The 14,304-nt window shown below is 38.7% G+C and overlaps 1 protein-coding gene across 2 annotated transcripts in view; it reads left to right on the forward strand.

Annotated features, from left to right (window-relative positions):
• The window catches only part of CSMD3 (CUB and Sushi multiple domains 3), a 1,215,628-nt gene that overhangs the window by 812,612 nt on the left and 388,712 nt on the right, over window positions 1–14,304 (forward strand). For both annotated transcript variants that reach the window (XM_073330296.2, XM_073330291.2), the window contains one exon: window positions 2,704–2,873. In XM_073330296.2, coding sequence (XP_073186397.1) covers window positions 2,704–2,873 — 170 coding nt within the window. The remainder of the gene's footprint in view (window positions 1–2,703; window positions 2,874–14,304) is intronic.

Genomic DNA, 14,304 nt, shown 5'->3' on the forward strand with positions numbered 1-14,304 from the left:
CAGAGACCCTGTTACCTGCAAAAATCTAGGGCACCCTGCCTATAACCTACTGAGAGCTCAAGGCGTGACCCAATCAGTTTAGGCACCCCCACCCTTTTCCTTTCGAGGGCTCAGGGTGTAAGGCACCTACCACCCATAATGCCATGCATTAACAGAGCCCAAAAGGAAGGCTTTAGGCCCTGAGCTGCCCCTTTTAAAGCCTGCATTCCCAGGAGATAAGTCAGCGACCACGCTGCCCCTTTTTGCAGCAGTGTTCATCTCCCCACCCCACAACCATAAAGTGCTGTTCCCTTCACTCCGCCAGCAATCCAAACACTCCCTCCCACATCTTAAAGTGGCAGGATAATCATTGTAATAAATTTTGCAGTTAAATTGTGGCTCATAGTTCCATGTTATGTATGAAAAATACAGCATCTCTTCAAAATTACAGTTACTCTGGTTAATTAATGCATTTTTCTGAGAATTTACAGGTTAAACTGTTAATTAGTTAAAATAAGTAAAAATGAAGCTCCTGAAAGATATTTAGCACCACATGTTAGACTTTGTTTTGTCCCTAATGATCTTAATAACAGAAAAGTAGACTCTTCAAACTACTCTTATGGTTTAAACTCACTGAAACCTCATCTTAATCTACTTTGAAGGCATTTTAAAAAAAAAGATTAATGATAGCTTTTTTGTTGTTATTCATCATAAATGAAAGTTTCTTCTTCAATAGAGGTTGAAGAATACTGTTCTAGAGAAAACTGAATGAAGAATTGACTCCTTTCAAAATGACACTTATCTCCTATTGTTCTCAATAAGCAAAATGGCCATAGTCTACATTCACCTGCTCCTCTCCATCTTCTGGAAACACAGGGTCTATTAGCTTCCATAAGGGAAAAATGGGAGGCAGTGGTCATTTTGAAAGGGGGCATCTTAGCCAGCCTCAGTCCCATTGAGAACAATGGGAAATGGTAGCCATTTTGAAAGAGGGCAGCTCTTCATGAGTAATTCAGAAGAAGACAACTTTCTGCATCAGCATCTACTGAAGGAGTATTTTCAGTTGTGAAAAATAATTGCAAAGATGACCACTAATCCGTAATTTTCTTTTCAAAACTACCCATTACACCAGCTGTACTCAACAATAAGGTCAGGAGGGAGGGGGACACTAGAGATTTCACTAATGTATATGCATATGTCTATAGAGGGGAATGTGGGAGGAACTGGTGTGTTTGTGTGCACACCCACAGGGAATGTAGGGTGCAGCAAGGAGGATGAATTGGGGAAAAGGGAGTTAGTGGAGGGGAATTTGGAGGACAGAAGAGAGGAGGAAGTCAGGTCATGCTCTCTGGGTGCTTTGGCTGCTCGAATGATTTTCACACAGCTTATCTGGCCACTATGCACTTGCTACTTTCTGCTGCTCCAGGCAAAGTGCACATCTGACTTTAAAAGTTAAAAATAATGAAAAAAACTTTTAAGGTTGATAGCATATTGTATTAAAATTGTTAACAGTATAGCATGGTATAATTATTTTGGGTTTCTTGTTTGGTATGTAAAACAACGAACTAAGAAAATTTCCGAACATTAAAACCAAAGGAAAACTATGGTAAAATGGAGTTAAAGCTTAGCGTGCATACCAATGGTTTAGGGTCAAATACATTACATGGAGGATGTAACTATCCCAGAAACAAGCATTATAAACCTATAATTCAAAGGAAATTCAAAGTTCAGGTTAAATTTAAAATAAATCCAAACTTAAGATATGGAATTGCACAGTTAGGACACCCAAATAACCTTAACTTTCTCCTAAAGTGACGCAAGGTGAAGTGAGGGGCAAGGGGGAATCTAATGTCCTTTTGCTATCATTTAAATCTGTTCTGGGACCACAAATTCTAAAATGTCTTAATCATAATCATATGACTACTAGATGATATCACTACAAGTCAGAGTTAAGGTTATTTGGTGCCTTAAGTACAGATTTCCACAAATTTGATTTTTGGATATTTTGATCTATTTTGTTTTTAACCTTCACTGTTAATTGTCTGGTTTAATAATGTTTGGTTTTGGAATAAGTACATCATAATTGTAATGTATTTTTTCCTAAATTACTATTATGTATTTTCAGCTTTAATCCCTCTTAATGGAGGTCTTGTCTGGGAATTTTCTTTTTACTCTTTTATTATTTAGATTACTCCTATTTTATTAGGTTGGTAAATTTTGAACTTATAACTTTTTATTTTACTCCATAATTTATACCATCCACCTACTGTGGTTATTTTTATTAAATTAATATTAGAGATATTTTGGTATGTTTCTGTATGCAGATCTTCCATGTGACTTCCAAAGTATCATTATTTTCATTTAATTTTTGTCTTCAATAATTTTTGAAAAAAATAACAAAGATGGAACTAAAAAAACCCAAACAAAAATAGAGGCTTGTTCAAATATTTTCCATTATTATCTTTATAATTATTATCATATTTCAAAATTATTGTATATTATTTAGAACAGTTTATTAAAGTATTTTATACATTTATGAATATTTGTGGAATCTTCAGGTGAAGAAATTCTAATAATTCACTGTCATTAATTTATTTTATAACCAGACTCTAAATAACACCAAATGTTAATGTTTTGTTAGATTGCATTAACATTCCCATACCATTATTTGAAATATTTATGTCCTCTATTAAGCTATACCTCAACATTCTGTTTTACCTGCAGCTGAATGTGGAGCCTCTGCAACAAATAATGAAGGAATTTTGCTGTCCCCCAATTACCCACTCAACTATGGAAACAACCATGAATGCATTTATAGCATTCAGGTACAAGCAGGGAAGGGAATCAATATTTCAGCCAGAACATTTCACTTAGCACAAGGAGATGTTCTTAAGGTAGGTTGTCACTTTTGTAATGTGTCTATGTTATTTCTAAACACATCATGCTTTCATGCCATTGTGCTGTTCATCTGTTTGTAGTATTATAATTTTATGTGAGTTTATATTAATAATTGCCATTATAGTAAAATATCTTCCATCTAAAACAATTCCACATCTAATAAGTCAAGAACAAGGCAACCTTTTATCTTGTTTACAGTCTCCCATTCCTTTACATGTCCATTCTCTAACCATATATCCATGTTTTTATAGCCATAAAAACATTTTAAGACCAAGCATACTCTGCAGTCTTATATTTGTATATAAGTTTACTATGTATGTTACATACTAATCTTTTAACAGGGTTGCATGTCTCCTATGACTCATGTTTTTGCATCAAAATTTTCAAAAGTTTTGTTCTTGTCTAGGAAGTAATATTTTTTCCTCTGTCCAATTAGATTGAGAGGCTTAATTTTATATGGTTCTTGACTGGCACACAAGGAATGCACTTATGAGGGGTCTGGAATTGCATGGTATGAAGCACCTTCTACAAAATGTTGAGCACCATCAGTTCCAGTTGGGCTCCCAGCACTTTTAAAAATTGATCTCAAATACTAACATTATTAATTTGATGTAGAGCTATCACCCTAACAATTACAGTTTTTTTAAAATGTTTGTTAGGTGTTTTTTTATGAATAGACTAACAAAATATTTACATTTCTACCTGAATACATTGCTTAGAGATTTACATTCCAGGTTAAACACTGTTAAACCATTTCTAATAGGCAAATAGGCAGAAACAAACAAAACAACAAATAGTCCCAGGCTTTATGGAAAAGCAAAACGAAAAACAAAACTAAAAAACAAACGTTAACTCCATCAAATTAACAGAAATGAACTACTTCAAAGGACTACCCAAAAATGCAGAAATTACATTCCCTATTTTTTGCTTTGCTGTTTACATAGTAATTGACTGTTTCCTTTAATTATCCTGTTACTTTACTAATTGATAAGAGAGTTAATGCTAACCATTTATCTTCAATTTAAAAAAAAAACATTAAATAAAACTAATCCTTGCAACATCCATGTGAGGTATGTAAGTAGTCAGTTTTACCAATTATGGTATTTTACAAGTGGTGAATTGAGTTAGAGAAAAGAATGATTCGTTAGAGATGAGATTTGGGCCTACATTTAGAGGTTCTGGCCTACATATAGATCACTATCCCTACACCACTGATAGAAGTAAATATACCGGTTTTTCTTTGTAGTTTTTTTATATAGAAAATTATGGATGGAATACCTCATGACCATAAATAAAATTGAACTATCCAAATCTGTTATCTATAAGTAAAAATGAAAACATTCTATAGTAGAAGCTCGGGAATGGAGGTTGTTCGTAACTCTGAAATGTTTGTAACTCTGAACAAAATGTTATGGTTGTTCTTTCAGAAGTTTACAACTGAACATTACCTTAATACAGCTTTGAAACTTTACTACACTTCTACCCCAATATAATGCAGTCCAAAAAATCTTACCGTCTTATAGGTGAGACCACATTATATTGGGGTAGGGAGAGGAATCGCTCCCCGCCGCAGCTCACCTCCGTTTCCTCCCCTGAGCGTGCCGCTGCCGCTCCACTTCTGCCCCCTCCCTCCCTCCCTTCCAGGCTTGCCATGCCAATCAGCTGTTTGGTGCAGGAAGCCTGGAAGGGAGTGGGTGGGGGAGAAGCGGAGTGGCAATGGCGCGCTCAGGGGAGGAGGTGGAGCGGAGGTGAGCTGGGGTGGGGGTGGCTGCAGCAAGTAAGGGGCGGGGTGCAGCGGAACCGCTTGTGGTAACACGAATTCGGATATAGCAAGGTAAAGCAGCCCTGCTCCCCGGAGCAGTGCTTTACCGCATTATATCCGAATTCACGTTATATCGGACCGCATTATATCGGGGTAGAGGTGTATGTGGAAGAAAAATGGTACTTTCCCTTTAATTTTTTAGTAGTTTACATTTAACACATTGTACTATATTTGTTTTTTTTTTCCTTCTGCTGTTGCCTGATTGTGCACTTCCAGTTCCAACTGAGGTGTGTGGTTGACTGGTCAATTCAGAACTCTGGTGTTTGTAACTCTGAAGTTCTACTGTATTGAATTACTTTGACATTTAACTAGGAAGCAATGCAACTCTTCTCCCTGCTTTAGCCATGCCATTTTCATCTGCGCACAGGCAGTTCAGAGAAGATTTATGATTGAGTTGCTATGACAAAAACACAGATTTCAATGTTCACCAGCTTTCCTTTTACGTTCCTTTAGAAAATATTAACTTGGAATGTTTTTACTTATTTAATTATTTTTACATTTAATGAATATGCTTGTATCCTCATTTTCAAGGGTAGTGCAAAGGAAGGAGAAAAGCACTGAAGAATAGCTATAAGTATCACTCACATAATTTTTCTCTGACTTAAATGGGGATGAATAATAAATAAATAAAAGTGTCAGCTGGTAAATGGATTCTTGCATATCAAGTCACCACCTTTGAATTACAGTAATAAGCTATAATTCCTCCTAAACTATTTGACAGACAGCCACAGCACCATCATCAATTATGATAAAAGTTTAGGTGCTTACCTGAATTGGGGGCAGGGCAGAGTTACAACATAACAGAGGGATCTTGAGGAAGGATGATACCCAGTGGCGTAGGCACCAACTCTGTGGGTGTTCCAGGGCTGGAACAGCCACGTACAAAAACTAGTGGGTGCTCAGCACCCACCAGCCACCCACTAATCAGCTGTTTGGTGGGCCCCTCCAATTAAGTACTCGGTGGGCCCTGTCGATCAGCTGTTTGGGGTGGATGGGAGGTGCAGGGAGGGGGTGGAACGGGGGTGAGAAGAGGCAGAGCAAGGGCAAGGCATGCTTGGGGGAGGGGCGGGGGTGGAGGTTGGGCAAGGGTGGGGCCTTGGGGGAAGGGATGGATTGGAGGGTGGGGACTCGGAGTGGAATTATAATTTCTCCCCAAATCCCCAAGTCCACCAAAGGACTGCATTTCAAATCTCTGAGATGATGTGGGGGAAGAAGCAATCTGATGTTAGGCAGTAGCTGTTAATTCTAGGTTTCTCTTGTTAAAGTAGAGTTCTCTTATTTCCTAAAAGAAAATACTTACCTACTATTTTCTAGAAAAAAGATAAGGTGTTCTTAGAGCTTAAGGTTTCATAAGAAGAGGTTCTGGAGCAAACTGATACATTTAAAAAGCAATGACTGACCACACCCAGGTAATATACATCCAAGAGGTCTGAAGGATTTTAGGAATAAAATGATTGAACTGTGATAAAAATGCACAGGTGTTCCATGATGCCTGTCAGGTTTTCCCCGGCTCATTAAATAATCCTTTCAAAACCTTATTGATTTTACATACTTTCAGTCTGGTTCAACTTTGTTGAAGGTGGAGTCTTAAGCATAAGTCATTGTCATACATAAACAAATTACCAAGTGATTCCTGGAAAAGCTATGTCCAAAAAAGGACAACCTTGTCATCTCAAAATTGACTAATCAAACCAAGAATTTGATGGTTCATACATGCATACTTCCTCTTATATGAACATTTGGGTCTCTTACTATAGCAATTCTGTTACTTCACCAGGAGCTTGAAAATCCATCATCAATAGGGTTTTTTTTACATTAGATGAACTCAGTTTATATTATTTATTTGACTTCATTATTGCTTTCTTACAACAATGTCACATAATTGGTGGGATTTTCAAAAGCACCTGAAGATCTGTCAGCATGAGGATACTCATGAAAATTAACACAAATCAACTAAAGGTGTGAAGTTAATGCACATAAATTAGAGGACATTTAACATCCATGTGGATGTATTCATTCAGGAGTAATATTTTTTAAATTAAATAAATTAAAGAAATAGTCCCAGTCCCAAAGTTTATACAGTTTAACTGAAGACATGAAGGGCAGAGTCCATGACTTGCTGAAAGTCAGTAGCAAAACTCTGATTAACTTCCAAGGATTTAACTGGAAACGATGAGTGAGAAGACCAACAATATGCATGGATTGGGGTAAGGAGTAGCATGAGTTACAACACCAAGATCATTAATCTTCTAAGACATGAGGGAACCTTAATGGTTCAGATTAAAGCTTTGGTTTGGTTTGGTTTGGTTTCCTCTGACCAATTCCTGTGAATTGCTTCCTGTGAGCCTTATGTAAGTATTGAGTTTTGTGGGTGGATTTAGGTGTGGAGATAGTGACTTGACAGACCAGAATTGGATGTGCATCGCAAGCATAGTGGTTAGCATTAAGAAAAAGCCAACATGTGCCATACATGGTAGACAGTTCAAAGCAACTAAAATAATCTAATTCTAGGCTGTATCCTTTCTGACATTTGTGAAGAAGGCTCTCTGATGCCTTCACTAACAAAAAAGAGTGTGTGTTTTTAATCAAAGGATAACTAATGTGTATTAGCTATCCCACTGTAAAAAAACCTAAAAAAATATGGACCCAAGGTACTGTAGTTTTATTTAGCAATTAAGTTAGTGAGGTCAACAAGAGAGAGGGGGTATAGTGCTGATGTTGACTACTACAAAGGTTTTTTAAATCCATTTAGGATTTTACAGAGAGATAATTATAGTGCCTTATTTATCTTGCTGTAAAAACAAACACAAAAAAACACCTTTGTGTTAGTGAAGAGAATATTTCAAAAAGCTGTGTTCTCAAGTTGTCTTCTGAGGGTGTTGAGAGAGCCTCTTTGACTGCTGCCTGTAGATCAGAATACTGAGTGCAAAAAGAGCTGATAATAAATAGTTTACACTAGAGAGTGGCTATTACTGGCTATCCCCAAACAATTCCTGTGCCAGGTGTTAAGTCTTGTGCGATTTCTTCGAGAGTCCTTGTGACTAGGACACAACAAGGTAAGATTTTTTGTAGGCTTGGTCTCCACTACAGACTTATGTCAGTATAACTATGTTGCTCAGGGGTGTGGAAAATCCACATCCCCGAGTGACGTAGTTATGCAGACCTGAACCCTCACTGAGGGAGTTGGGAGTGCCTACGCTAATGGGAGAAGCTCTTCTGTCAGCATAGGTAGCATCTTCACTAAGCACCACAGTAGCACATGATACAGCACGGTATGTGTAGACAAGCCTGAAGATAATGGGAAGTACTTCTCTGTTGTGAGTTAGATTCTTGTAACATTACAGTTCACTCCAGGAGAGCTCTGTGTTGTGTTAAAATGAGCGAATAGACTCTGACTACAGAGGTGTTAACTGGCCACTTCAACTTTAATGGTCTCTTACAGTATGTTACCTGCTTATACTAAACAATCTGTTCCAACTGGTATTTAGCCCTGACCCTCTGACAACCTTTCCTAAACCTGAAGAAGAGATCTGTGTAAACTGGAATACTTATCTCCTTCACCAACAGAAAATAGTCCTATAAAAGATATATTACCTCACCCACATTGAACAGTTAAACAGCTTTTTGGGGGGGTTGGTGGGGGGTTGGGGAGAAATCTGTCTGTCATATCAGTGGATTCCCTGGAAGAGAGATACCTTAGAAAATGTTTCTCTAAATGAATAATTTTTCAGGAAGTTCACACTTTTAGCCACATTAACTGGTATGAGAAACTTGGAACATAGGGAATTCATCAATATTTACTTTGTCTTCTTCCTTAAATGTTTTGCTGCTCTCTTCAGTTCTGGTCTCAGTGACACCACAAATAAGGAGATATTGCCATCCTCTACAGTAAGACTGGATTGAGTGATATTAGCCAATACATATATGTTAGGCATAGTACACGCTACATTAATAGATATTATGTGAATGGTATTAATATAATATCCTCTGTGTGTGTGTGTTGGGCAGTTATGTTAAGTGAATATATTATGCTCTTCCTACAATTCTGTTCACCCATGTCAAGCATCCCACAACACTTTTCAAGCTGAAATCAATTTTGACATTAGAAAACAGGAAGCCTATCAAAGTCAAGATACATGAATGGTGTGTTCTATCAGAGGTTGGGATGTACCTCTATGTCCAGCTGGTTTGGAATGTGGTATTCAAACAGAGATAAGGAAAAGAACAGAAAAACAAGTTGAGAAGTTAGTGGGTTGGATTTTAGGTGACAAAATAAGTGTTTTTAACTTGTAAACAAACTTGATATAAACATCAGTGGATTTAGGGGTGTGTCTTTGAAGCACATCTTCAGATGAAAGTGAACACGCTTTGAGATAAGAATTGTTTTTTGTATTGTACTGTTTTGTCTTTAGTTAATAAATTTGGCTGAGTTCAGTTATTTCATCTCTTGAAAATTTTTTGTAGAGAACCACAAGTAAAGTCAATGAGTTGGCTATATTAATAATAAATAGTGGGTAAAATAGTATGGTAATGCTTTTCCCACTCGTCCATTGCTCTAATGTGTCTTCTGTGGCTGCTTTTGTGTCAAAGTTAAAAACAAAAACCCTACTATGACTACTGATATAGAGAATGAGCACAGCTGAATCCGAAGGCTTGTGTAAATGGGAAAATTAACCAGAATAATTGTGGACACTCTTATTTCAAAATAGCTATTGCCTTTTAAATTCACACCATACTTAAATCTGAAATAAAATTCAAGTGTAGATAAGCTGAGTTCCAAAAACAGCCAACTTTAAAGTGACCACCAGAATTCATTGTAGATTGGACTTCCATTGTCCTCAGTGGAAAAGGAAAATGGTGGCAGCGTCTAAGTAGTGGCTTTTCTACATTTAAAAGTTATTTTGGATTAAGGTAGGGTATGAATTTAAAGTGCAGTAGCACTTTAAAATTGGCCACATTGGGAGTTATTCCATAATAGCTATTTTTAATAGCTGTTCTGGTTAATTTCCTAGTGTAGACAAGCCCTAAGAAACAGTCTTTAGGAATTGTAATCTCTCCTCAACTTCTGTCTCTTTCCTTCTGGGGTCTGTGATCCCTATTCCTGATTCTGAGTGCTTTCTGAAGTGACAAATGTGTTCAGTCTGTTTTTCAGCCTTGGAAATCAGTCTAGCATGCCAGGCTGATTTTTTCATGACCAGATAAGGAGGCCCTTGATGAATCCAAGCACTTGGCTGTGTCCTTCTTAGGATTAGAGGCTGCTTTGATACAACTAGTTCAAAACAACCCTACAAGAGTAGGTTGAAAGGGAAGCCTGTGTTCCAGGCATTTAGTTTTAGTTTTTCAGAGTTTTCAAGCTGCAAAGAAAAATAAATCCGAGCAAGAACACCCAGTGTTGAAACCCTTTCCTGTGAAGCAGAGAAAAAACTGGAGCAGAGACACCACAGTGTAAAGGAACAGTCTGTTTGACACTAATAAATCATTACTACTTCTGATGCCAGGTTGAGAAGGGAGGAGCTGACACCTATTGTTTCTGAATTGGTCTAATCAGGGTGCAGAGTGTGGATTTCAGAACATATAGCTTGCTTTCCATTTGTTTCTTTTAGTATGTAATTTTCTCTCTCTTTGCTATGTTTGATATAGCAGTTCTGACTAATGGTATTGTGTGGGTTTTTTTGTTAGAAATGTAATAAATACATAACTTCCTCAGCATTGATTCATACAAGTATATTCTGTTATTGGTGCTGTCTTGATTTAATGCTAAAGGAAGTTCCATGGTGGCATATGGATGAGAGTAGATGTCCATAGTTACTGTATGCCATTCAGTTTAATATCAGTCTTTAGTGATGTCATAAATATAAAGGGAAGGGTAAACCCCTTTGAAATCCCTCCTGGCCAGGGGAAAGCTCCTCTCACCTGTAAAGGGTTAAGAAGCTAAAGGTAACCTCGCTGGCACCTGACCAAAATGACCAATGAGGAGACAAGATACTTTCAAAAGCTGGGAGGAGGGAGAGAAACAAAGGGTCTGTGTGTCTGTCTATATGCTGGGTTTCTGCCGGGGATAGACTAGGAATGGAGTCTTCGAACTTTTAGTAAGTAATCTAGCTAGGTATGTGTTAGATTATGATTTCTTTAAATGGCTGAGAAAAGAATTGTGCTGAATAGAATAACTATTTCGGTCTGTGTATCTTTTTTGTAACTTAATGTTTTGCCTAGAGGGGTTCTCTATGTTTTTGAATCTAATTACCCTGTAAGATATCTACCATCCTGATTTTACAGGGGGATTTCTTTCTTTCTATTTACTTCTATTTTTATTAAAAGTCTTCTTGTAAGAAAACTGAATGCTTTTTCATTGTTCTCAGATCCAAGGGTTTGGGTCTGTGGTCACCTATGCAAATTGGTGGGGCTTTTTATCCAACATTTCCCAGGAAAAGGTGGGTGCAAGTGTTGGGAGGATTGTTCATTGTTCTTAAGATCCAAGGGTCTGGGTCTGTAGTCACCTAGGCAAATTGGTGAGGCTTTTTACCAAACCTTGTCCAGGAAGTGGGGTGCAAGGTTTTGGGAAGTATTTTGGGGGGAAGGACGCGTCCAAACAGCTCTTCCCCAGTAACCAGTATTAGTTTGGTGGTGGTAGTGGCCAATCCAAGGACGACAGGTGTAATATTTTGTACCTTGGGGAAGTTTTGACCTAAGCTGGTAAAGATAAGCTTAGGAGGTTTTTCATGCAGGTCCCCACATCTGTACCCTAAAGTTCAGAGTGGGGGAGGAACCTTGACAAGTGACTATCAAACAGATGTTCCCTTCTTTAGAACTGCAGTGAGGACTGAATTTGTGCACCATAGTGATTGCAGAATTCTAAATGTGAGAGTAAACTATTGGGGTGGAAGACACAGAAAAACAGACACATTCAGTTACCAAGTTATGACTCATACAGTTTCCCCTTACTCCTTTCCTTTTAAACTCAGTAGGCTTTATGGCATTAAGTAATGCATTCACATTTCAACAGGAAAGTATTGATAAGCTGAACATAGTTGCCTTTGCTCCTGTAATTTGAAAAACGTGTAATTATATTAAAAGTTCTGTTCTGAAACAAGGGCTTTTCATTTTTAGTTTATTTCAATACAAATAAAAAGTTAATAATTAATAATGTAACATTCAACATAACCAGGCCCCTGTAATTAACTAGGACAATGGTTCTTTGTCATGTATAATTTCAACTGAAAGCAGATTCACAGATGGAACTAAAACTGAAAGTGCAAGGTGCAGCAAGTGCAAAAGATCGCATATTCTGTTTCATGGAGTATTTTGAGTTTGCAAAAAATAAAATCCACCTTTTTTCCTCTGAAACAAAATTTTAGTGAATTCAGCACACTTGCATAGTGTTTTGATTTTGACAGCTGCATTTTCTGATAGCAAATGGTTCCATCTGAGTTTTTTTCTGACCAGCTCTAGTGAAAACAAACCTCAGAGTGACCTGAAGAGATCAGACCTACAGGGGGCTGCAGACCCTGCAAAAGGTAATTAGTAGTTTAGGTACAAAATGAGTGAGCCCAGTGCATATATGAGCTTGTTGTCTTAATATTGTCAATTTTTGAGTGTGTCCAGTGACTGCAGATGTTGCAGGGAGCATGTGGTATTGAGTGATTGGGAGGGGATATGTCTATGAAAGTATCTCTGGTAGAAGAAGTGGTCCACAATGTGAAAATTTGGAGGAACAACTGAATGAAGACTGAGTCAATAGGTTAACAACTTATGACCCTGAGTGTAACACTGCTGCTTCACAGTTTTGAACATTTCTATCACATCAGGACTGTGCAAGTGTGGTGTGCTCCAGGATCAGCAAAGGGCATGGGCATGAATGAGTTTAAGCAATAGGTGTAGACTTATGCATTGAGTGGCAAGTTAACTACTCCAGTTTGTCTGTTCTTTACTTGCAAATGTGCAGAGTATAAAGGAGGCATGTCTTGTGGAGACTGTAATGTCTGAGAAAACATGGCTGTAAACATGATTCTTATTATCCTAAAGAGGTCTCACTCTTGAAGTTGGTGGGGGTGGGGGGAGAGAGGTTGGTGTCTGAGTTGAACAGCTATCCGTGATCAAATTCCCCTGAACTCCCTCCCCTACTCATCACTTTTACTTGGCACTCATTCACACTGTTCAGGATCCAGCTCTAAGGCCATGTCTACAATGCAAAGTTAAGTCAACTTAAGTTAGGTTGACGTACAGCTACCGCTATAATTAAACCACTGTTGCATGTCCACACTACACTCCTTGTGTTGGTGTAGCGCATCCACAGTAGCAGCTCTTGCACTGACACAGTGAGCAGTGCATCATGGGTAGTTATCCCAATGTGCAAATCACCATCATCCGCTGCAGAGTGTTTTGGGAAGGATGTGCAATGACTAATGGGGGCAGTTGCAGCATCCCATAATGCAGTTTTCACCAACCCATCATTCCATGGGCTTCCTAGTACATTTCTCACCACTTTTCAACAGCCCCTGTAACCTGTGCGTTTGTCATCTCCATCAGAAAGCATGAATCCTGGACTGCTCTCCAGTATTGTTCTGAGCATTATGAATACAACTCACCTGATCCTGCAGCATTTTCTGAGCTGCATGTCTGATGATGATGCTTTGGTGTCTGCCTTGTTGTGTGCCATGGAAAGACACAATTCAAGATTGTTTTTGGTGTTCATGGAGCAGCTGCATGTTGTGGACCGTCAGTTCTGGCCATGAGAAATAAGCACTGAGTGGTGGGATCACATTGTTATGCAGGTATGGGATGATGAACAGTGGCTGCAGAACTTTTGAATGCGCAAAGCCCCTTCCTGGTACTGTGTACGGAGCCTACTCTGCCCCTACTCTGAGGCACAAGGACACCAAAATGAGAGCTGCCCTCATGGCAGAGAAGTGAGTGGCGATTGCTGTGTGGAAGCTGGCAATGCCAGACTACTACTGATCATTTCTGAATCAGTCTGGAGTCAGAAATCCACATGGGGTTGCTGTGATGCAAGTGTGCATGATTGTTAATTGCCTCCTGCTGTGAAGGACTGTGACTGCGGGTAATGTGCTTGAAATAGCGATGGGATTTCCTAACTGTGATGAGGCAATAGATGGCACACATATCCCTATTGTGTGCCCTAGACCACATTGAGATGGAGTACATCAACAGAAAGGGCTACTTTTCTATGACATTGTAAGTGCTGGTGGATCACTGAGATTGTTTCACTGATATCATCACAGGCTGGTCAGGGAAGGTGCATGACACATGCATGTTTAGGAATACAAGCCTGTACAGAAAGCTGCAAGCAGGGACTCTTCTTTACAGACCAGAGGATTACAAGTGGGGATGTGGAAATGCCAATAGTGATCCTGGGAGATCCATCCTACCCCTTGCACCATGGTCCATGAAGCCATACACTGGCCAGCTTAACAGCAGCAAGGAGCACTTAAGCAACAGGCTCAGCAGGTATGGAATGACTCTTGAGCCTTTGGTCGCTTAAAGGGTCACTGGTGCTGTCTCCTCAGGTTAGATCTCAGTGAGGGCAATATCCCCATAGTCATAGCAGTCTGCTGTGCACTTCATAATATCTGTGTAGCAAAGGAGGA

The sequence above is a fragment of the Lepidochelys kempii genome, chromosome 2 (genome assembly GCF_965140285.1).
Source record: "Lepidochelys kempii isolate rLepKem1 chromosome 2, rLepKem1.hap1, whole genome shotgun sequence".
Lineage (NCBI taxonomy): Eukaryota > Metazoa > Chordata > Testudines > Cheloniidae > Lepidochelys > Lepidochelys kempii.